The sequence below is a fragment of the Dermacentor albipictus genome, chromosome 1 (assembly GCF_038994185.2).
Source record: "Dermacentor albipictus isolate Rhodes 1998 colony chromosome 1, USDA_Dalb.pri_finalv2, whole genome shotgun sequence".
NCBI lineage: Eukaryota > Metazoa > Arthropoda > Arachnida > Ixodida > Ixodidae > Dermacentor > Dermacentor albipictus.
The window spans coordinates 396,694,088-396,716,295 of record NC_091821.1 but is presented as its reverse complement, the minus strand read 5'-3'; the positions used below and the strand labels follow the sequence as shown (position 1 = coordinate 396,716,295).

The 22,208-nt window shown below is 44.0% G+C and overlaps 1 protein-coding gene across 1 annotated transcript in view; it reads right to left on the bottom strand.

Moving 5' to 3' along the window:
• LOC139054673 (spatacsin) overlaps nucleotides 1-21,274 on the bottom strand; it is a 92,418-nt gene extending 71,144 nt beyond the window's left edge. Inside the window, exons 1-8 of the mRNA XM_070532080.1 lie at nucleotides 21,028-21,274; nucleotides 20,808-20,938; nucleotides 20,548-20,742; nucleotides 19,848-20,265; nucleotides 19,044-19,185; nucleotides 17,806-17,956; nucleotides 11,619-11,791; nucleotides 5,648-5,872 (exon numbers count right to left, since the gene is read on the bottom strand). Of these exons, the coding sequence (XP_070388181.1) occupies nucleotides 5,648-5,872; nucleotides 11,619-11,791; nucleotides 17,806-17,956; nucleotides 19,044-19,185; nucleotides 19,848-20,265; nucleotides 20,548-20,742; nucleotides 20,808-20,938; nucleotides 21,028-21,197 (1,605 nt within the window). The 5' untranslated portion in view covers nucleotides 21,198-21,274. The remainder of the gene's footprint in view (nucleotides 1-5,647; nucleotides 5,873-11,618; nucleotides 11,792-17,805; nucleotides 17,957-19,043; nucleotides 19,186-19,847; nucleotides 20,266-20,547; nucleotides 20,743-20,807; nucleotides 20,939-21,027) is intronic.
• Between the last annotated feature and the right edge of the window lie 934 nt (nucleotides 21,275-22,208).

The following is a 22,208-nucleotide window of genomic DNA, read 5'->3' as shown; positions in this document are numbered from 1 at the left end:
AATCTGAATTAGCAAGATTTTACTCTAGATGAATACATTTGATCTATTATCTCAAGAGCTTGTGACAGTTGTAGGGATTGAGGTGTGCCACGACACCTTTGTGCGAGCATTTAGCTATTCTGTCGTCCCTACGCCTCTCCCCTTTCCACTCGCGACGGTTGTCGGTGGTGGCCTTGGCCACAGACCGTTTTGTGACGATGGTGCTCATGCTGGCGGATGCGGCACGACCGACCGTGGTCGGCAGAGCCAGCTTGAGGGAAGTCTCTCCGGAACAGCACTGGGTACAATACATTTTTTTTTCATCCACCAGCCCCTTTGTTAGGGTCTCAGACTTGAGCTCATCTACGGTGCCTTTGCACCTACGGAGAGGGCGTACTTTGTGTTAGCCCTTTTCCGAATGCTAAGCTGAAGAACGATGGCTAGTGCTCGCATGTGGTTGTAATGTGCTGAGCTGCCCTTATCGGAAGCCCAAGCTGACAGAGACTGCCCGAGCTCTCGCAAATGGGCCCAGTAGTTATCGTGAGGGTAAGCAGCATAGCCGCTAGGACTTTTCCTAGTGACGTAATGTGGGGAGCCCTTTGATTCCCATGCCAGCCCGGGACCGAGTGTTTATGCAGTGTTGGGTGTCGCCAGAGACAAATAAATGGCTTCCGCTAACTTAAGGCAATACTGTGTTTTCTTGCGTGTGTAGCGCTCGATGCCCCACTTTTGCAGCCTGCGCACTCGTGCAGCAGCACACTAGGCTACAAAAAATGATGGTTGATGTGGCCCCGTGGCTCACAAAGCTCGAACCCGCGGTGGTCGGTATCCTGTGGAAAACCAGACCCCCACAGAGTGCAAGGTGGAAAATTGTTCTGTAACTTATAGATGCTTCACCTAATAGTCACTCTGAAAAGAGTATGACAGCACTAGTGCCTCCAGCACCAGTCTTACATTGTGAAGAAAACACAGAATAAATTACCACTACTGTCTCGCAAGGCCCCTATGACATCTGCCAAAGATCTACCTATCACGAGGGGAAAATAAGAGTACATGAATATGTCATTATGGCATGAATATCCTGTTATAGCATGTACATGTTTATGTCTCGATGATCATGACTGCGAAAAACATATGTATTTTGTTAGGTCTATTTTATAATAGTTGTGAACCACGTTAAATAAAAATATGAGCCGTGCTTGTTTTGCTCTTGATGATCGTGTCACTAAACCCGATATAGCCTCACGGTTAGAGGGTGAATCCGCGTGCTTATACCTGTAAATAAACCGCAGCGCTATTTACTGTACTTTTTCCAGTTTTGCTATATTAGTTCCTGAGTGGGGAAACCAAACTGTGTTAGCGTACTCCAAAACCGGCCTAACGAAAGTAGTACGTGTGAGAAGTTAGTCGACGTGGGTGCGAGGTGGAGACATCTTCGGAGATAAAATAGCTTGCATAATGCCTTTGAAGTTACGTTGCCAATGTGCGCATCCCATCTCAGGTCAGAGTCAAGTTAGAGTGATGCCTAAGTATTTATGCTGGTGAACTTTTGTTAGCATTGTGCCTTAATAAAGTACGTAAAATCATAGGGTCATTTTTCTCTTATTGCCATCGTGCAGACTGATTTAGTTGTGTTTATCGTCATTTGCCATTTTTTGCAGCAATAATTTAGCTGGTCTAAGTGAATTGCTGAGCGAAATATGATCTTCAAGGTGTTAATTGTTTGGTAGATAATGAAGTCATCATTAAACAGCTTGACGTTACAGTCAATATTTCTGGTTATGTCGTTAATGAAAATTAAAGATAACAGTGACCCCAACACGAATCCTTGGAGATGCCTGATGTGACAGGCACTGTTGCAGATTCCGTATGCTGAAATAGTACGAATTGTGTCCGGTTTGTTAAGAAATCCGTTACCCAGTCTAAAATTCCCACATTCCCAATAAAACCTCGTAATTTTGTTAATAATTTACTGTGGAATATGCAATCGAATGCTTTCGAAAGCTGTAATAATATTATATCAGTCTGGCTACAGTTTTTGATGTTAAATGCGAGGTCATGCACAACTTCCGTAAGCTGCGTGACGGTTGACAATCCATGGCGGAATCTGGCATTAAAAAGTTGTGCGTGTCAAGAAAGTTTGTTAGGTGCTTAAGGATGATATGCTCAAGCATCTTGCAAGCTGTGCTAGTGAGAGATATTGGTCGATAATTAGAGGGCAATGAGGTATCTCCTGTTTTGTGTATTGGGATGATTTTTCGCATTTTTCCAGTCGTCGGGTAAGAATGATTGCAATAGGGATTTTCGAAATATCAGGCCCAATTATCGGCTGCACCAGTCTGTGTATCTCTTTAGAAAATAGTTTGGAATGTCATCTGGTCTACATGATTTTTTAGGGTCAAGAGTGAGCAACATGTTAAGGATACCTGCGCCAGATATGATTAAAGGATTGATGCACGATGTTGAACAGCTACTACAGTCTGAAAGATTGCCATCATCTTTTGTGAAGTTCGAGTGAAAACAGTTATTGTACGCATTAGCATTGTTAGTTTTTCCTTCAGGAGACAAGTCCGATAATGTGTCTTTAGTAGGGCGGAAATGGTTCCAGAATCAATGAGGGCTGTTTGTCAGAAAGTTATGCAGCGTTACACAAAAATAATATTCCTTGGCTTCTTTGGCTGTCTGTCGAAAATGTGCTACTTCGCATGCTAGTTTGTTAGTTTTGGATGGGCATGATCTATGATCTTTAATAGAGTTACGTACCCTTTTTACATGACGCTTTGTGTGGTTGACTTCCCAAGTTATCCATGGGCTTGGTCTTTGTGGTCGCTTGTTTTTTAATGGAACATAGTTAGTTACTCAGTAGGAAACCATATTCTTAAAATTAAGCCAGGCCCATTGATTGACGGTCGGAGGTTATTTCACTAAAGGCTTGAAATTCATGCGCAAGGTGAGTTACTTTGCTGGTGTCATCTGCCTTATCGAAGTTGGATACTATAGATATACTACAACGCGTTTTTGCCGAGCAGTCTAGAGGCAACAAGCATAGCGGTATCTTGTGATCTGAAATGCCTTCAATAATTTCTGTCTGTGCTTGGTGACCTGAAAAATGATCACTGATTAGTATAAGATCAAGAATATTGCTGCTGGCACTTGCTTTGCTTACGCGTCGGTTCTAGGATTATTTGGTGAAGATTAAAGGATAACATTAGGTCAAACAGAATTTCTGACAAAGATGATGTGCGATGCATAGTTACTCAGTCCACGTCCGGAAGGTTAAAGTCTCCCATAAGGATAATTCTAGAGTTATTAACATGTCAGTATAGAAACTCGTGAATGGCAGAAATGCTCTCATCGCCTGAAGAGGGGCTTCTATAGAAGCAACCCCACAAACAGTAGTATTGTTACAAAGAAGCCTGCAAAACACGCTTTCAGCACATGACACATCTGGCAGTAAAAGAAATGGGAGGTTTTTCTTTATCATAAGAGTCACGCCACCGCCACGAGAACCCCAATCTTTGCAAATGACTGAATAGTTCAGTGGCATGATTTCATGGCTAGAAACATCCGGTGAAAGCCACGTTTCCATAACGGTGACTATATCAGGTTCACGTTCAGTTAACAGGTTTTCGAAAGATTCTATTTTGTTTAGTAGGCTTCTTGCATTTACAGTTATGATGGTTAGTTGTTTTATCGAGCTCTTCCCTGCATCATTGGTGGGCCGTTTATTTTCCTTGATTCCGCTTTTTTTTTAAGGGGTACTTTGTCATTGGTTTATCGTCCCAAACAAAGGCGCGGCTGTTAAAGTACGGTTTGTCGAAGGCGAGCAAGACTTTGTCATGTTTGTCGCGATTTTCTTTGGCACTGCATCACAGTTTCCTTCTAATGTCTCAAATTTTAGGATAAAAATCTTCCCCAATGGCAAATTTCGAGCCTTTAAGTTTAAAACATTTTTTCAATATTGCCGATTTGTCACGGGAATATGTCACGATTTGTCACGAGTTTAAAAAGTACCTTCTCTTCTGGACGCTTTATTTCGTAATAAAATGAGTTCCCATACACAGCTGCTTTTGGTAGCTGCGGTTTGCTACGTAGCGTAGATACCGCGGCCTCAAGTCCACAGGCTAAGTGCACTGAAGCTCGCTGAGGACAACCACGTTTGACTTATGTTTAGCACGTCACAGGCACCAAAATCTGAAGTTGTGGTATTTACGTTAGTTAATATCCAAAATGAAATTTGAACTGTGTGCAACAGTGACATTTAGAAGGTGGAGTGTTGTGGGCATGCCTCACTTTGTCGTAGCATTCGCAATGCAAGGCATTGAAGAAGCAATAGAAGCACAGCAGAGGCCGTGTTTGATTGCCCATAACTCCACTTCTGCTGAATGCATTGAAGTACTTTTTGCGGCAAAGTATTTTTGAAATAGTCTATTTTCACTTCAAATGCCTTTCTCCACTTCGATAAAAAGTGGTTCAAGGCCCCTTGTGGGGATGCGAGACTCTCGCGCGTCCCCTGATATTTTTCCCGCATAGCGCCTCCTGTAGTGCGGCTTTGCCGCGTGGCCTGCGTGATGCCCGCGGCGGTCGATGTGGTTGGGGCGCAGTGCGAGAGATTGCGCGAGTGTTGCGCTGCTAACGCCGCCGACAGGCGGGGCTACTTGGGCGCCGGAAGACAAGGCGCTCTCTCGGGGATTTGGGACAGCAAGCGGGACGGACGTGCCGTGCCGCGCGTGCGCCGACCCACGCTTCTGCGAGACCATCTCGCGTGGCCGCCTTAGAACACACCACCGTTGGCGTGACCGTACACGTGAACGACCAGGCGTTGGGATCCAGCATGGGGCGAACATATTCGCTTAAGATGCGGTCGCGGTGAGTCGGACTTCTAGATTTGTCGCGCGCCCATCGGCATGTTTTGTAGATAGCAACTCGGCTAGCAGGCATTGATCTATGAAAGGTGCAATAAATGCCCTTGTGATTGTTTGCACTACTGTGTTGTCGTTCCTTTGTCCCAAGAGCACGGAGGAGAACCCCACACCCTTTAAGAGTACAAGTTAGTAGATATGAAAATAAGGAAACCTCTCAAGCCCCCTGCTAATAAGGACGACATTATGGCTTCACTCTGTGGTATCTCTTTATGGGAACGAGCTCGCATGGGTGATGAGACTTCACAAGACTGAAAATTAGGAGAATTCGTCTGCTACATAGTTTGACGATGCTGAACATGCAAAAAAAAAAAGAAATAAATCTACACACCTGCCTGTCCGTTTCGTTGTCCTACTGTTCTGCACCACCAAAATATGCGAGAAAGCAAAGATGCTTTCTAAGCATAGCAATTACCATGCTGTCTTTTTTAAACCTAGATCTTCTTTCTAAGAAAGGAGGCACATGAAGGTGCCGATACAAATACTGAATAGGAGCTGTTATCTTGCACATGCTTAGTAATTCAAAAATGTAGGAAGCTAGGGAAGTTTGCAGAGCTCTAGCAAAGTAAGAGAAGAAATTAGACAGAAAGGGAATAAAAGAACCACTTAGAATGTGTAGGCACTGTTATTTTTTTCTTGCTACCACATCTTTGAGCTACTGCATCAATGAGTTACAAATTACAGGCTTACATTACAGGCATCCTTTGAAGATCCTATTTACTACAAAATTTATGAAGGAGCAGCACCTGGTCACTGAGTCTGTCCCACTCTACTGTTGAGTCATCTGTGACAACTTTGGGTTCCACAAGCTGTTCATTCACATTACTGTGAACATGGCTTCGAAGCTGGCTCAGGTAAGCAGCAAGAGTCTTGCAGATGCTTCTGCGAAGCTCTGCCCTTTCAATCCAACTGTCATCCATGTCTCGTGGATGCAGCATTGTGAGCAGGTGGACAAGGCTGGACAGTAGAAGCTGAAAATGTGGAGCAATATCAGAAGTTAACAATATCCCTGGAGCACCATATTGCAGTACAAGATAACTCCAGAATCCAGAAGCAGGTGCAAGAGTGAAATGAATTATTATACTACAGAGGAAACGTATGTCAAATGTTACTCATTGGCAGCTTTCTCGCTAGTGACAGAATGCTTACATCACCATCTTTCTTGCTATGTCTGACATTGGTGAGTGGGCACAATTCTCAGATGTGCGATATGAGAAGCAAATCCAGGACCTCTAAATGCTGAGCATGGCATTCTGCTGACCAACCTATAAGTTAACTGCTTGAAGTATTTAGCTTGCCATAAGATGAAGAAATGCGTTATATTCATAACACAGCATGACGTGGCAATACAGGGAACAGTTGGCACAACCAATGAAAAACACAGAGCAGGTCATGCAATATCCAGTGCAGTCTATCATGTAGGAGAGTCTATCAGCATTCGGTATTAACCACAAGCCAGCCATGATGAAAACTCATGCTCACAATGTGAGCATGCTGTATTGGCATATGCACTGAATGAAGACTTGAAAGACAACAACTACCAGAGCATAAGGTTCACCACGCTGTCAGTGGGAGGCAGTCGGTAAGAACAAAGCATGACACAAGTCACAATGACATGCACACGTGAGGCATACAATAAGGTTGCTCTGGCCTATGGTGTGGCATCCAAGCAGCAGTGTTAATTACACTACACACAAACACAGCTAGTGTAACCAACCACCCAAGCAACCAGCCCTCCCTGCACCCACTTATTCTTCTCACACAAGACCAGGAACTCATGCACTGAAGTGCACTTTTGTGTAATGCAACATCTTCGTCCTTAGAATGTCATCTTCAACGATTCCTCGTAACTGCTATTTTCAGAGACACATAGACTCTTTCCCTACCATGGGGAAAATAGGTGTCTTTTGTAGGTTATGCCAGATCTTTTTTTCTGAAAAAACTACTGCACTGAATATTTTATGTAATACATAAATAGAAAGCGGAATGTATGCACTTTTCTTGTATAAAAGCTTTAACTAGATATATGTCGTAAATAAGATATAAATTGCACGAATCAAGATTGTGGAATAATATTTAACAATGTTTGCAATGTTAAAGAAAGAAAAATATGTAACAAAAATTATGAGATATACAAAATGTATTGCTATCTAATAGCCACCACCTTCGAAAAAATGAAAATTATTTGTTGAACAGGTGTTACACTAAAAAAATTTAACTACAAGCACAATTGTATGGAAAACTGGCCGCTCTTTATACGAACTGTCTATCGACTCCAAGGGTCCCAAAAAACTGGAAGAATGCAAACATTATACTAATCCACAAAAAGGGAGACGTTAAAGAATTGAAAAATAGTAGGCCCATTAGTTTACTCCCGTTATTATATAAAATATTTACAAAAATAATCTCCGATAGAATAAGGGCAACACTGGACTTTAGTAAACCAAAGGAACAGGCTGGCTTCAGGAAGGGATACCTTATAATGGATCACACCCATGTCATTAATCAAGTTATCGAGAAATCCACAGAGCACAATAAGCCTCTCTATACAGCTTTCATAGATTACGAAGAGGCATTTGATCCAGTAGAGATACCAGCAGTCATAGAGGCATACGTAATCAAGGAGTACAGGACACTTACGTAAACACCTTGGAAAATATCTACAGAGGTTCTACCGCTACCTTGATTCTACACAAGAAAAGCAGGAAGATACCTATAAAGAAAGGGGTCAGACAGGGATACACAATCTCCCCAATGCTATTCACTGCGCGCTTCGAAAAAGTATTCAAGCTATTAAACTGGGAAGGCTTAGGAGTAAGGATCGACGCCGAATATCTCAGCGACCTTCGGTTTGCCGATGACATTGTTTTATTCAGCAACAATGCAGACGAGTTACAACAAATGATTGAGGACCTTAACAGAGAGAGTGTAAGAGCGGGGTTGAAGATTAATATGCAGAAGACAAAGATAATGATAAATAGCGAGGCAAAGGAACAAGAGTTCAGGATCGCTAGTCATCAACTAGAGTCTGCGAAGGAGTACGTTTACCTTGTGGGGATGCGCGACTCTCACGCGTCTCTCCTGATATGTTGTTTTTCTCGCAAAGTTTCCGTCTCCTGCAGTGAGGCTTTGCCGCGTGACCTGGGGCCCGCCGCGGTCGGCGTGGTTGAAGCACAATACGAGAGATGGCGCGAGTGTTGCACTGCCAACACCGCCTCACGGCAGGGTTACTTGGCGGCACAAGTGAGAACACGCTTTCTCTTGGGCTGTGGGCCGGTGAGCGCGGCGGACGTCCCGCGCGTGCGCCGATCCATGCTTCTGCGAGACCGTCCCGCATGGCCGCCTTCGAACGCGCCACCATTTGCGTGACCGTACACGCGAATGACCAGGTGTTGGGATCCAGCATGGGGCGAACATAATCGCTCGTTATCCGGTCGCGGTGAGTCGGACTTCTAGATTTGTCATGCGCCCATCGGCATGTTTTGTGGATAGCAACTCGGCTAGCAGGCATTGATCTATGAAAGGCGCAATAAATGCCCTTGTGATTGTTTGCACTACTGTGTTGTTGTTCGTTTGTCCCAAGAGCACGGTGTGAGAGCCCCACAGTATGTGGAAGCTCATACTCATGACTGCTTCGAAGAATATGTCTTGCTGTAGGCCTCCAGTACCTTCGTCTTGTTCTTCAATATTGTGGACAACCTTCGCGAGGAGTACGCTGTGCCTTTCAGCCAACTCGGTTTTGGAACACGTGTTCTTACCCGCTTCTTGGATCAAGCAGAACTTCTGCTGCAGCGTTAAAGTCTTATAATTTGGTATCTTCACTCACTGGCACTTCTGCACAGCACAGAAAAAAAAAAACACCACGCTAGCAGCAACACCCCTAACAACCGCACACAAAGAAACGGCGCAGACCAGCGTTGCGCGCACTCACGTCGCCGCACACACGAAGAGAATGGGCGAACAGCAGCCAGTGGCAACGGCACGAGACACACGCTGACACTGCGACCGCTGCGACTGCGAGGAGCGTGCAGAGAGGAGGAAGAGACCATGTGACAAAAACCGGTGTGCCCACTGTGTTGCAGTGAAGCTCGTCTTCTCTTCAGGAGCACGTTTCGGCAGTGCGCGGGGCGTACTGTGGACTGATTTTTGTGCTAGCAGTACTACAGGTCGGCCGCTTCATCTATAAATAATTGCAATTGCTATGTGGCGTCGCCTCGCAGTTCCGAATATCCGTCGTTTCATTGGGTTTGCGGTGAAATGTGGATCAGGAATTTCCGCATAGCAGCCCAAATCTTCGAATTAACCGGGTTGGCCTAGGCTGCCAGTTCGAATTATCCAGTCAAATTTACATTGGAACATACAGGACCGCAGAATACCTTCGAATTATGTGGGATTTCGAATTAACCAAGCTCGAATTAATGAGGTTTTACTGTATCTCTTACAGAAGGCAAAAATCACATTGTGCCATCTTTGCTTCAACTATGGTGTTCACTTCAACATGTATGAACAGAGTTCTCACTATAACCTGGTTCTCACCTGGTTATATCAAGCTCGCAAGAAAACGCCTATAAGTTCGATATAGAGCATAATTCGATATAAGCCTGCTAAATAAATTGATGTCATAAAAGCACATACCATTTATAAAATCACTTTATTGATGAAACTAGCTTAGTTTCGCATAAATTAGTCCTGCATTTTTTTCTGCTTGGCCAATTTCACTGCCTGTGACACATGCACTTCCCCACATTGTCAAAAGTAGTCGAAGCAGCTGAGGCCGCAACCTTCCGCATTCGTGCAGAAGCACCGGACTAGTGCAATTGCACTAATCACTTCGGAGGATGCGTGCAAAGGACCGTTGTTGCTTTCCTCATTGTGCCCACTTCCATTTGTGTTTGGTACGATGTCGGCGATGTAGTCTTCGTTTTCAGGCTCTCCCGTGGTTGCGACACCATCATCTGCACTCACAAACTCATCCACCGTTGATTCGTCAACAGCTTCCGAAAATTCTGACAGCTCGCTCCAAGCTTCGGCAACACCAGCAATGGCTTCGTCGCATTCGTCAGAATTTACAGTCATCACCAAGCACGCGGAAACCGGCACAAATGAAGAATCACCTGTACATGACTATGCAGAAGCGTGAGGTGCCATAGGCACCAGGTCACGAGTTTGGCCATATTAGCCCTAATCGCGCCGAGAGTGCTCCTCGGAATCTTGCACGCTGCAGGGACATCCGAATTCTCCTCACGTTCGACCTGATTTACAATTTCGAGCTTCACAACGAAAGGCGAATTCTGCCGCTTCATCACGGCAACACTGTGAGAGAAGGCTCACAAGGCACAAACACAATAAATCAGAAAAGCAGTGAGACAACTCGCACTTTCGCCATCTTGCACGACGAGAGCACAAGAGCCTCTGATTGGCTGTCTGAGCAAGTGCTTCGGGCAGCCCAGGATAACTTTTTGCAGGGGTGTGTCGACAGCTCACCCGAGCAGCCCAAGGCAACGCGGCCACGATAGGCAGAGCAGTTAGATGGAGTCGCGCCGCCAGGTTTCCCCCGCTACCACGAGGGAAAGCCAACTTCTGGGGGCACTTTTCCGCAGCTTGACATTCGATATATTGGGAGTCGCTTCTATTTTTGTTTGATGTAAGCGTAATTTTTGCTATATATACTCATTGTAACTATACTGTGACCAGAAATTTTTCGATATATAGAATAATTTTATGTAAGCGGGTTCGATATAGTCGGGTTCGACTGTATCAACTTACTAACCTACTTAGCAGTGGAAGAATTAAGAGTTCTTCATGATAACTAAACACTTGCATGAATCCATGTCGCAAGGCAGTCTCTCATGCAGTAAGTGTCGGGCAGGTGCACCAAAAAGGCTTGTGGAGGGGGGGAAACCTTCCTCACGTAGGTTGCACATGGGAATCGCAAACATTATCAGCACTACCGGTCGTGTCACGTAGGATCCTTCCGACACTGCCCGAGCCTCTTTGGTCACCAGCAAGCAGCAAGTGTGGGAGGCTCTGCCACTGCTCCCGCTTTCCCGCATGTGGTTAGTCAACCACGTTTATGCTGTGACAGTCGCCGAGGACACCCATATCCCCAGCTGTAAAGTCGGAATCATCTCTTTACAAGGCATCTTCTCTTCGAGGAATCCCTCAGTGATAAAAACTATAGCTAGTTGGCCTGCTTGAAGTGTTAGTTGCAATCGTAATAAATGCTTTCCGAGTATACATGTGGTTGTCGTAAATTGTTTCCCCGAGCTTGTACCGGGACCACGGTTGAGGGGCAGGTGTGCGCCAACCGCATTGCGCGGTGTGCGAAGGTGTAGCGCCATTGGCACCCCCCTTATTCCTACACACTATAGTGATTGCTCCAAGCAAGTTGACACAAAAGAGAAAAGCAAATAATAATTTCATGCTTTGAAGACGAACTGCACAGCAACATTCATCATACAAAGGCTTTTTACATATTTGAACAAAATTACCTTTGCCAACAAAGACATTACATTTTAACATGACATCAGAAATGAAACTTTGTCTTGCAATAGAACACTTCTGAAGCTTAATAATTAATATTACGCATCTAAGTTGGCAACTGCTTGGGCATGTTTTTCTGCAGTGAGCTATGTGAAGATGAACTTGATACCTTCACAACTAGAGGTGCAAGATTCTTCCTTTCAAAATGTTTGCCTCAAAGTAAGATGCAGTCACCTGAAGCAGCTGCTGTGAGAACAGCTTCGATGAAAGGTCCTCGGAATTTTGCTTGATGATTCCCGTCAGCTCTTCCAACACTTTGCTCCATGTCTCTGCTTCCCTGGACAGCAATTGTAACTGAGCGCTGCTCTGTTGTGGCTCAGGCTCCTTGGTCAGCTGTGCTGCCAGAGCTTGAGAAGAAAATCGAGCAGACCGAAAATAAGAACATTGATGGTTCTTCAAACTATTATTCAAGTGACAAGTGCTTTGTGTTCCAAACAAGACGGAGGTTTGTAAGAAGATGAAGACTTCAGATCACTTAGGAGGGTAGCAGACTGGGCTAGTTGGTATGTGATGTTCCTTTATTTTGTGCTACCATTCACCACAGTAAACTTCACGTCATCAGTGATCGAACAAGGGATGCCACCAGCTTGAGATCTCCCTTGTTCGATCACTGTTGATCATGCTAAGTTCTTTTCATTAATGCACAAGAGAGAGTGGCAACGCTTTCATTGTGTCGAACGAAATAGTAACAGTTTTGCTCAGAAGCCAAAGCATTTTTTGCAATAGCAAATTATTAGACAGCCATACAAACTGGCGTTAGTAGTTTTATCAGCTGTATAAGCCACATAAGTAATACTTTTCTTTACTATGTATCCCCTGCTTGGGCAGCGAGGATTGTCTTTTGTTCCTCATCAAGACGCACAGGATTCGCCATACACACTAATGTTGTGGAGAAGGCCTAGTCATAGGTCGGCACACTCACTCGCCCTCATTTCAAAGGCATGAGTGTGAGACAGTGCCAGTGAGCATGAGTAGAGGTGAGTGCGAGCGAGTGCCAGTGAGTGTTAGCGGAGGTGAGTACGAGAGAGTTCCAGTGAGCGTGAGTGGAGGTGAGTGTGAACATGAGTGAGTGCTTGCGAGTTTTAGTGGAGGTTAGCGTGAACATGAGTGATGGAAAGGCCTGGAAAAAATGGCAAGTGAGTGTGAGTGAGTATTCTTGCATACCACCGACCTATGGGCCTGGTGCTAGGCAGTTCTCACCCTAACAAATGTTAGCTTACGCTACTTGCATCATGGCCAGTTTTTTGGGACCACTATATCCGCATTTGAAAACACAACTGGCTTGTTATATTCAACCTGTAATCGAGGGGAAGGCCTGTAAAAGGTATTATAATCAGTCACACCCAACGATTGGTGTGCCTTAAGGCATGAAATTGTTGGATTATTAAATTCTGAAACTATTGAATCTCCATCCAGAGATAGCCTACATAGCATTGCAGTCTCAGTATATTATCACTATCAGAAATTTAATCAAGTCTCTTACAGGTATAACTGCCGAATTTCATTGTGGAATCATGACTTATTGTAGATACATTAATGAAAATGACCTTGGTCAAACATGTAGAGCCATTTCTGTGCCGACAGTACACCAACATATATTTTTTTTTATAAAGGCATGTGTCACTCCTGACCTTGTTGATTTCATTGTCAGGCTGTTTCTAAATAAGAGTTAACCTATTACTTTCCTAGCTGTAACAAAAGAGCATGTATTTTATATTTTGAAGAAATAAGGGCCCCATTTTCATGACATGTATGGAAAACTTGAAGTGTGTAGGTTGCTCATGTGCTCTGAAAACAGTCAATGAATACTCACTTTCTCCCAATCTTTAAGCGTTATACATGTCATTAGTTGTTTTCCCCTGGTATCCTCGGTAAACTATGCAGGACATGGTGTTTATATTTATTCAAAGTATGAAGCAATGTTCTGAGTGATGAGCAATAAACTTTTTTTCTGTATAGGTTCGTTAAAGCCTTTATAGAAAGTTATTTACTGGAGCATTCCAAGGTGTCATACTGCCATTAATAGAAATGCTTCCCAGACTCTTAAAACAACGTCATGAACTCCATACTTGAAATTGTGTGAACATAGGGACAATTTTAAGCACAATGCGTTGCGATACTTTCACTTTCCTACTTTATATGCAAGTGTTGCAGATAATTACTAAACCGTTGTGTTTCTATGTGTTTTTGGTCGTTATACGAAATTCACTCTGTTTCTTCTGTCCTAGTTGAGCTGAGCAGGGCATCTTGTTTATATCTGGGGGAAATTAGGGGAATGGTATGGGTAATATGCAGACAATGTTACAAATGGGTGAGTTAAATGTGCCTTTTAAAGTAGAATATGTATGCAAGTGGCCATAGTATTATTAGTCTGTTTTATGAGTGGTGTAAAACTTAAAACAGCTGCTGCGCTAGCATAATGACAACTACAACTGAGGTCAAATTTTGCAAACACCGAGATAACAATACACCATGCTTATGTGTGATGGTAAGTTCACATTAACAAAACACCGCTTAAAAAAATTGTAAGCCAGTATTCGAAAGATTAATGCTGCTGTTATTAGCTACTCTTCCCAATCTCCCAAGAGAACTCTGCATTTGAGATATCTTATACTTTGAAGGAATAGGCAGCATTTTAAGTGCAATGTGTCACATAGTTTGAATGTTTCTGGCTTACTTAGAAGCATTGAGAATAATTATTGAACCCTCCTCTTTTTTTTTTTAACTTTCACATGTGTGATATATTATGGTCATTTGGCGCTCTCACTGAATTAAAGGAGGCAGCTTTTTTATGTTTGGTGACTGTAAGGTCAAGGTAATGGATGATGTCTAGGTAAGTTCAATATACAGTCGAACCCACTTATAACGATACCGGTTTTAACAATATGTCGGTTATAACAATGAGAAGCACCTGCACCATCAACATTTGTATGTTTTCCATGGTGAAATAAACCGCTTACTACAATGCCCCGACGCTGCATAATTAGTTATAACGATGAAGTTTGGCTGTTGGGTGTCTGTGCCGAAAGGCAGTGAAATACAAAATCCTTGAAAAGAAAAAAGAAAACGAGACATTCAAGACACTGCACAATGGCCCACTGCCCCAACAGCCACCAAGCTTTCCACCCTTCTTTCCATTTCTAATTTTCCAGCCTTCTCTGCGCGCCTCTTTCCCATCGCCCTTACACCCCTCCAAACATGAATGGGCTGTGCCCATAGCTCTACACCGCGCCACCCTCCAAAACACGAATGGACCGCACCAACCGCGCTGCTCCCAGATTGCTTGCTGGATCCTCATTCAGCACAGTTCTGCAAACAGCTTTAATCACTTGCGTTCGACTTGGTTGCGTCAAAATAGTTCCTGGCTACGTGGTTTCTCAGCCTCGTTTGACACGCCGCCAAAAAGAAAGATGGCGAATCTTCCCGCTGATCATCGGCAATGCATGACGTTACCGGTTAAATGAAAGCACACAGCTATAGATTTGGAAACTAAATGCGTATAACTGATGAGGTGATCGTCGTGAACATGCTTGCATAGGATTATGACCGTGACGATGGCAGCGATGATGTGGTAGGGCAAGCTGCCTAAACGTTGTCCTCACAGGAGGGCCTGCAGATGATTCAGGCCCTCCCTCTGGGGCTTCGTTCTAGCGAGGAACCTTCCGTGGAGCACCTGGATGCCTTGGAGAAGGATGCTGGCATGCTTTGCATAAAGCATGCAAGGCTGACAGACATAGGGTTGTCTCGTGCAAGCCAGTGAGAATTACTTGGCGAGATGCTTGTGGTGATCTCGCCTCAGCATTTTTTCTGGATTTCTCAAGCTAACAAGCTTCCGCAGCAGCCTCTCACATTTTTTAAAAGGCCCCTTTTGGGACCACCAAAGCAATGTCCCGGCGTAGCTCGTATATTGCTTGCTGCCCATGACCCCTCTTTGCAGTTGTTATAGCAGTGCCATTCTTTCACGCTGACAGCCACGGCTCGTTACAATGTGATTGGAGCGCCCAGGAAGCAGTTAAACAAGTGAACATAATCAGCAGCCATATCAGCAACCACCTACCTGCCATCATAGTTTTTTCAATCAGTTCTGTCATCCCCCTATATAGATCTTTTCATGCAACCCAGTTATAAGAATTATTGGTTATAAAAATGAAATTTTCGTGGCACTTGAATATTGTAAGTGGGTTTGACTAGATGGGTGATCACGGCTTTCACAATAAATTACGTATACAAGCACTCTAGAGTGTTATGAGCATGTCTAACGAGCAGAGAAGAATTGAGCGTGCTGCCCTGGCATAACTATAAGCCATTAAGACCAAATTTAGCGATAATTGGTGGTGAATTGTGGAAACTCTATGTGCGAAGTTAAATGCGGTTGGATCAAACACAGCCTTCATAAAAAATTTCTTAATGAGGTGTTAGAGCGTGTGATATGGCAGCTATCAGCTATGCTTCCCAGTGTCTCGACAAAGCTGTAGTTTTATATTTCATGGAACGGGGAGGGTGGTCACGGTAAGTACAATGCACAACAAAAATTTTTACGTTCCTTGTTCAGTTAGAAGTGTTACAAATAATTACTGAGCAGTCGTTCTTTTTTCCCACTATTTTCATGTGTCGTAAGAGGCTTCTACTTGGTTTCAGCGGGATTCTCGATGAACTAAACAAGACACATTGTTTACATTTGGGAAAATAAAGGGCATGTTATGGGAAATATGTAAGTAGACTTCAAAGACAGCAGATTAATTATGACATTTGCAGTGAATTATGCATGCATGCAATCCGGAGCTTTAGAATGCATTTTACGAACCAAGCAAAATTTATTCCTCTGCCCTGAGGGAGCTGCGAGCTCATCCGATAGTAAATCTAGCGAAAATTGAGTCAGGGAGAGGGGGAAGGGAAAGAGGAAGGGAGGACACCATGGTAAATGTTATGGAGAAGTAACGTGTTGATGAATTACTGTCTTTTTAAAAATTCCAAACAAGTGCTCCAAGGCATGGCATGCGGATTACCAGACACATATGGGCAATGTTTGATGTGAGAGCATCAAATGGCCCTTTGAGCAAAAAAGCCGGATTTGTCTGTGGCAGCGAAACAACACCTAAATTCCCATTGGCTGCGACGCCACGTCATGAGTGCATCTTGACAGAGCAAAGTGGGTGAATCAGAACCCCTGCTGCTGTGTTAGCACACCAGGTGATGCATGAGGGGAGACGGCATCACTGCGACAGCATGTCACCAGTGCGCCTTGACAAAGCAGATACGGCGATGTGACACAGAATATCTTCAATATACAGCAAAATGAGGCTCAAAACACGAGCATCTGTTGGCTTAAAAACGCAAAGCGGAGTGGCACCGAATGACGGTGATGAGCCCTAAGGAACTTAGTGAACATTTAGCACAGAAACACAAAGTACAGATGCGTCGATCCGATGTAGTGCAACAGCAGTGGATCTGCAAAACTAGATAACATACCTTGCAACAAAACTCGAAAAAGATTACTCGCAGTGCAAAACTCAAAGGATCGCTCAGCTGTGTTCAATTAGACATTAATGCTTTTGCATTCACAACTCGTAAGTGCTTAGGTGTCCCGAGATTTTTTAAAAGTATGTGACGTGTATATCATATCATAAGAAGCCAACAAACAAAGACACCAAGGACACCAAGGACAATACAGGGGAAATTACTTGTACTGGCTAATTGAAATAAAGAAATTATAAATTAATGGAATTGAAAGTGGATGAAAAAACAACTTGCCGCAGGTGGGGAACGATCCCACGTCATCGCATTAGGCGTGCAATGCTCTACCAATTCAGCTACCGTGGCGCCATCTTCCCATCCACTTTCTGGGGTATTTGTGTGTTACTAGTATAACTAACCCTGGGGAGTGTTAGCCACCGCTACCACTCACAAACCTTGAAAGGATGTGCAACATCTTTTCTGCCGCAGGTGTCACGAGAAAATTATCTTTTTTTGGGGTGAAGGCAACTGGTCAATAAATGCACACATGCTACCTGAAAGCATCAATGTTGCCGGATTAGAGACCCTCGTTATGTAATGAATGATAAGAAAGGAAATTAACTAAGGGGCCTGATCTTTATTAATCATGTCATAAGAAGCCAACAAACAAAGACATTAAGGACAACACAGGGAAAACCCTAGTTAAAATAAAGAAATTATAAACTAACATAATTGAAACTACAATAGCTGGTGCATCACCGAGTACAAATAACTGCAATGCAGTTGAACACACTGTACACTCAGTACAGGCAACATATAAGTAATCTGCTGCCACATGTGGGGCAAGGAGACGACAGCGATAAAATCCGTCAGTGAAATGAATGCATGTTCACTCTCGATCACTTACCATCTTCTTTGGCCTTTAGAAAGAAAGCCACCATGTCAAGCTGTCGATTTTGGACACCACGAAGGAGCATAGTAAGGTCGACAGTCATCACCTGCCACTGATTTAACTGGGACAAAGTTTCAGCTGCCTGGGTTCCAGTTTGCTCCATGACCTAAGTAGGAAGGAGAGAATAGCTCAGCCACAGAAGTGGCTTTCGCGACTCTGCGTTCAATTCACTTTAGCAGAGCTAGCTACTACCGTCTTAGACAGGCCCTTAGGCAAGCTTGGATACTTTGCATAAACAATGTGCTCAATCATGATTATCTAAGCCAAATATCACTTAATGAGAGCAGCATTCTGGGCAAGTTGGTAATCCCATTGCTCAAGTATTATTGTGCAACAAAAAAAAGACACGGATGTAAGAGAAGACAGAGAAGAACTTAGTTGAAAGTTTGCGCTTGGTGTGTCTTCTTCTCTTACGTCTGTCTCTTTTTTTGTTGCGTAATAATACTTGAGTAACAAATATTACTGCTTAATACATTGTGCGAACCCCATAAATGTGAAGCACAATTCCAAGCAGTCGCTTCCCTCATTATTGGCAATACCAGTCCAGTTTACTGTGGGCTCGGCGATGTCACCAGCATTGCTATGACATTCGCAGTTGGCAGACATCATTATAACTAGTTGAAGAAACTTCACAACAGGTGATAGCAGGAGTAAAAAAAAATTAGTGATAATTTTTGCCAGAAACTGCAATTTCGGCTACTTGACTAGTGACTAGATTACTGCACCACTTTCATTGACTTGCTCACTCGCAGCCTTCTGTTTACTGTTGGAAAATTTCACAAGAAAAATCACTTCAGCTTTTAGGTTACTAGACGAATGGAGTAATAATATGCAGCCACAGCAATTACAATGCTGCTTCATATGCTTGTGGTATACACATGCATGCATGTGTATATCAAACAATGCTAAGTCAGCTGAATGATTATGACCTGTATGCACCAAGCTTTACTTATGGTAAGACTTTTTCTGGTTGGGCAGCATTTGCGTAACTGCCGCTTATGATATGAATCCACCGATTCACAATGAAACAATTGCTGTGACAAAAGGAAAGAGATATAAAAGCAAAGGCCAATAATGGATGACACTTATGTAAGAAGGGTGTTGTAAATGCGAGCTCAAATGTTTTTTAATTCTGTCAGAAATGCCATCATGCAGTAGAGTGAGAAGCACTGAGAAAGCATACTGAGGCATACCTCTGCAAGCAGTCTTCGAGTGGCAGCACCAAATGTCAGTGTAGCGGTGAAATGAGGAAAGAGAAACACTGGTGCATGCCCAATGGTGCTTCTGGTGTCATAAACAACCGAAAATGATGCTTCTTCAGGGAGGCCACTCTCGCTATGCAAAAGAAACATGTCAAAATGTAGACAATGCAGTACATATATATATATTTTTTTTTTCAACACACACTGTGTATACGCTCAACTAACTAAGGTTACTGGCCACATCAGAGGTCACAAGAAAACTGAAAACTCTGTAGAGAGGAATGTGCATATTGGAGCTCATGCAAGTTAATAATGCATGCTTTCCGACAAGAAGTTGCACTCAGTAAAGCAAATCAAACTGTAATCATGACTGATCGGTCCCTGCTTTGGACTTATAGTTTTTTTTGTCATGCAAGCTGAGCATCAAACCAGGAAAGGGTCAGGCTGCAAATAACAAAAGCAACTATAATGTGCAATTTCCTGAAATTAAATTTAAAATTATAATGTTTGGTGTTCCATACCAACATCATGCTACAAGGGACAGTTTAGCTCAGAATTGTTTTAGCCGCCTGGATTTCTTGAATGTGTTTTTGAAATCACAAGTCACATAAGCACCCGAACCGAAAGACTGGCAACTGTTATTTTTAAATTGTAGTCATAGACAAAATTACCAGACGAGGGCATAAAAGCTGCCCATCGGCCATCGCACAGCCAGTTCGAATCAGCATTTCTAAAAGGGATAGCTTGGCTTGCTGCCACAGTACAGCTGCAAATATAAGGAGCTCGAAATCTCACCAGGGCACCAAAGAGAACAGCCCATTGGCATCCAATTCGAAAGTCGCCAGATTTTGCTGGCCTCGAACACCGCAGCACAAAATCAGGTGTCTGTCATCCGGCGTCCACATGATATGCTGGTCGGCATCTTGGCTTGACAGATCAAGCAATAACTGGCAGTGAGCACTTGCTGCGGGGCTGGGACTTGCTTTCGCGAGGCCAGTGACGACGCCTCTAGACTTGATCGCACGGCTAGGAGCATCCTTCTCGTCACGCAAATGTCGCAAGCGCACCCTGTACAATTTCGTGTGGCCAACACAAATAATGGCAGTTTCTGAATTATGGAAGGCACAGAAATCGGAGCTCTTCGTGAGATCGAAGAGGTCCTCCTGCAGCTCCCAGTGTGCAGACTGTGAGCCGTCTTTAATATCGTATGAAACTGAAACAATCGTCAAGGTTGATGCCGTGCGCGAGTATGTCAACAACACCAGTTAGCTTGCATGATTAAAAATGCAACTCGGCAATACACAGCTTTTCCATTTCATGTTTTGTAAGTGGTTGCGCGGCTGCGTTATGAAATCAACTGTTGTGATCCACCTGTAAAATAATTCTATTAAGATGATGCGAGTAAAAAGAAAAATGGGCCACATATGTTCAGATGCATCAGTTTACAAAAGTGCAGACGCGGTGCACCTAGGCCATTTATCGGCGAAAAGGATACAAAGACTTCCCTGTGACGTAAGCACATGCAGGTCTGATCCTACAACTCTCACTCTGAGTATACCGCAAGGATATTCCAGGCACCATACAGTTTCCAGCACATCACTTATCAAGACAGCGCTCGCAAGGTGAGATTTGTTGATAAGAAATACGAAGGTGCTGGCATGGCAGTAAATCAGCTCGATTGCCTCAGGCTCTGCAAAAGTAAGAGAACATCACACAGGTTCTACTTCGAACAGACAAGACAGCTGGGAGACTGACCGTGTAGAGAAGTCCATTTAAGCTGCTTTTTCACAACCGACCCGGTGACAAGCGACGAGTACAGCGATAGATCATGGTCGTTTGACACGACTAGAAGCTCATCTGCGTTTACCCCTTCTCTCCATATGAAGCTGAAATTGAAATAACAATATGGTAAATATCTCGCTAAGACAGGCACGAGCTAGTTCCAATGGAAATTGCAGCTTCCTTTCCAGCTTACTCTTGTACACCGTCAACTTGTGCTGTGACAAACTCGGTCTTAATATCTACCACTTTGAGATAGCCGTCGTTCAAATAACAATACGACACGAGACTCGGCGACGGGCTTATCACAGTTCCTTGTATCAGTTCTCTACGATCACTTATTTTCTTCAACACTGTAAAAGCCATTACTACGCAAGCTCTGCAACATGACGATCGCGAGATCACACGCGCTGCACACGCCTCCAGATGTAAACATGATCACGTGCAAAAGATGCTACGGCAGCGCTCCCAGACTCCCTGTGCAATATAACTAGAGCAACTAATTTGTGCAAGTGCAGTGCGGCATTACCTTGTACAAAAGGTACAACTAGCCACAAGAAAAGAACCGCGTGTGTAAACACAGGCGAAACACTTTTTGTTTTCCACAGGTTCAAGAGGTTCACGTTAAACTGCTCGTATGCGAAGCGCGCGCCGTTACCGCATTACGGCCATAGCAATAAACATATGTGACGTCAAAAATCAAATTATACGAATTTATGTCGGTCGCCACAAAAATTCCGCCAACCCCCATAGACGAATTCCGTGCCAAATCGACTTGAAATGCCACGGTCCCGTTAATTTTGTGTATTAGTTTTCCGCTTGTGACGCTTGCATTGCCGGTCGGTGCGTCCAAAAAACTGCGTTGGCCCGACACCGTCCGTCGACGGCGCCGACCTCCTCATGTCGTCGCTAAAGACGGTCACTTCACAGGGGTTTGATGGCATTACTCCAAATAAAGTTTTGTCAGAGTAGTCTTTTGCTTCACCTGCAGCGTTGTCGCAAGCGTTATATCTAATGTTACGTCTTCTCGGATCACGCGTTATTTTGCCATGGTTCCCAAGGCACATGTCAAGTGAATGCGCTTACTACCCAAGGTTCAAAGAGCCTCGAAGACAAAATAATACGGGTGTCACACGGCGTACTTCTGATCGCTATCAAGCCCGATCCAGTCCGAATTTCTCTGTCGCGATTGGTTCCTTTGCGCGAGCTGCGCGAGGGAGCCAATCGCGGTCCAAGATTTTGATCCTGATTGGGCACGATCGCGATAGAAAGTGGCCGTGTGCGACACCAGTATTAAAATAGTGAACATGACTTCATTATTCACGCAATGCTTTAGCCTCATCACCACCATCGCGAGCTGCGCGAGGGAGCCAATCG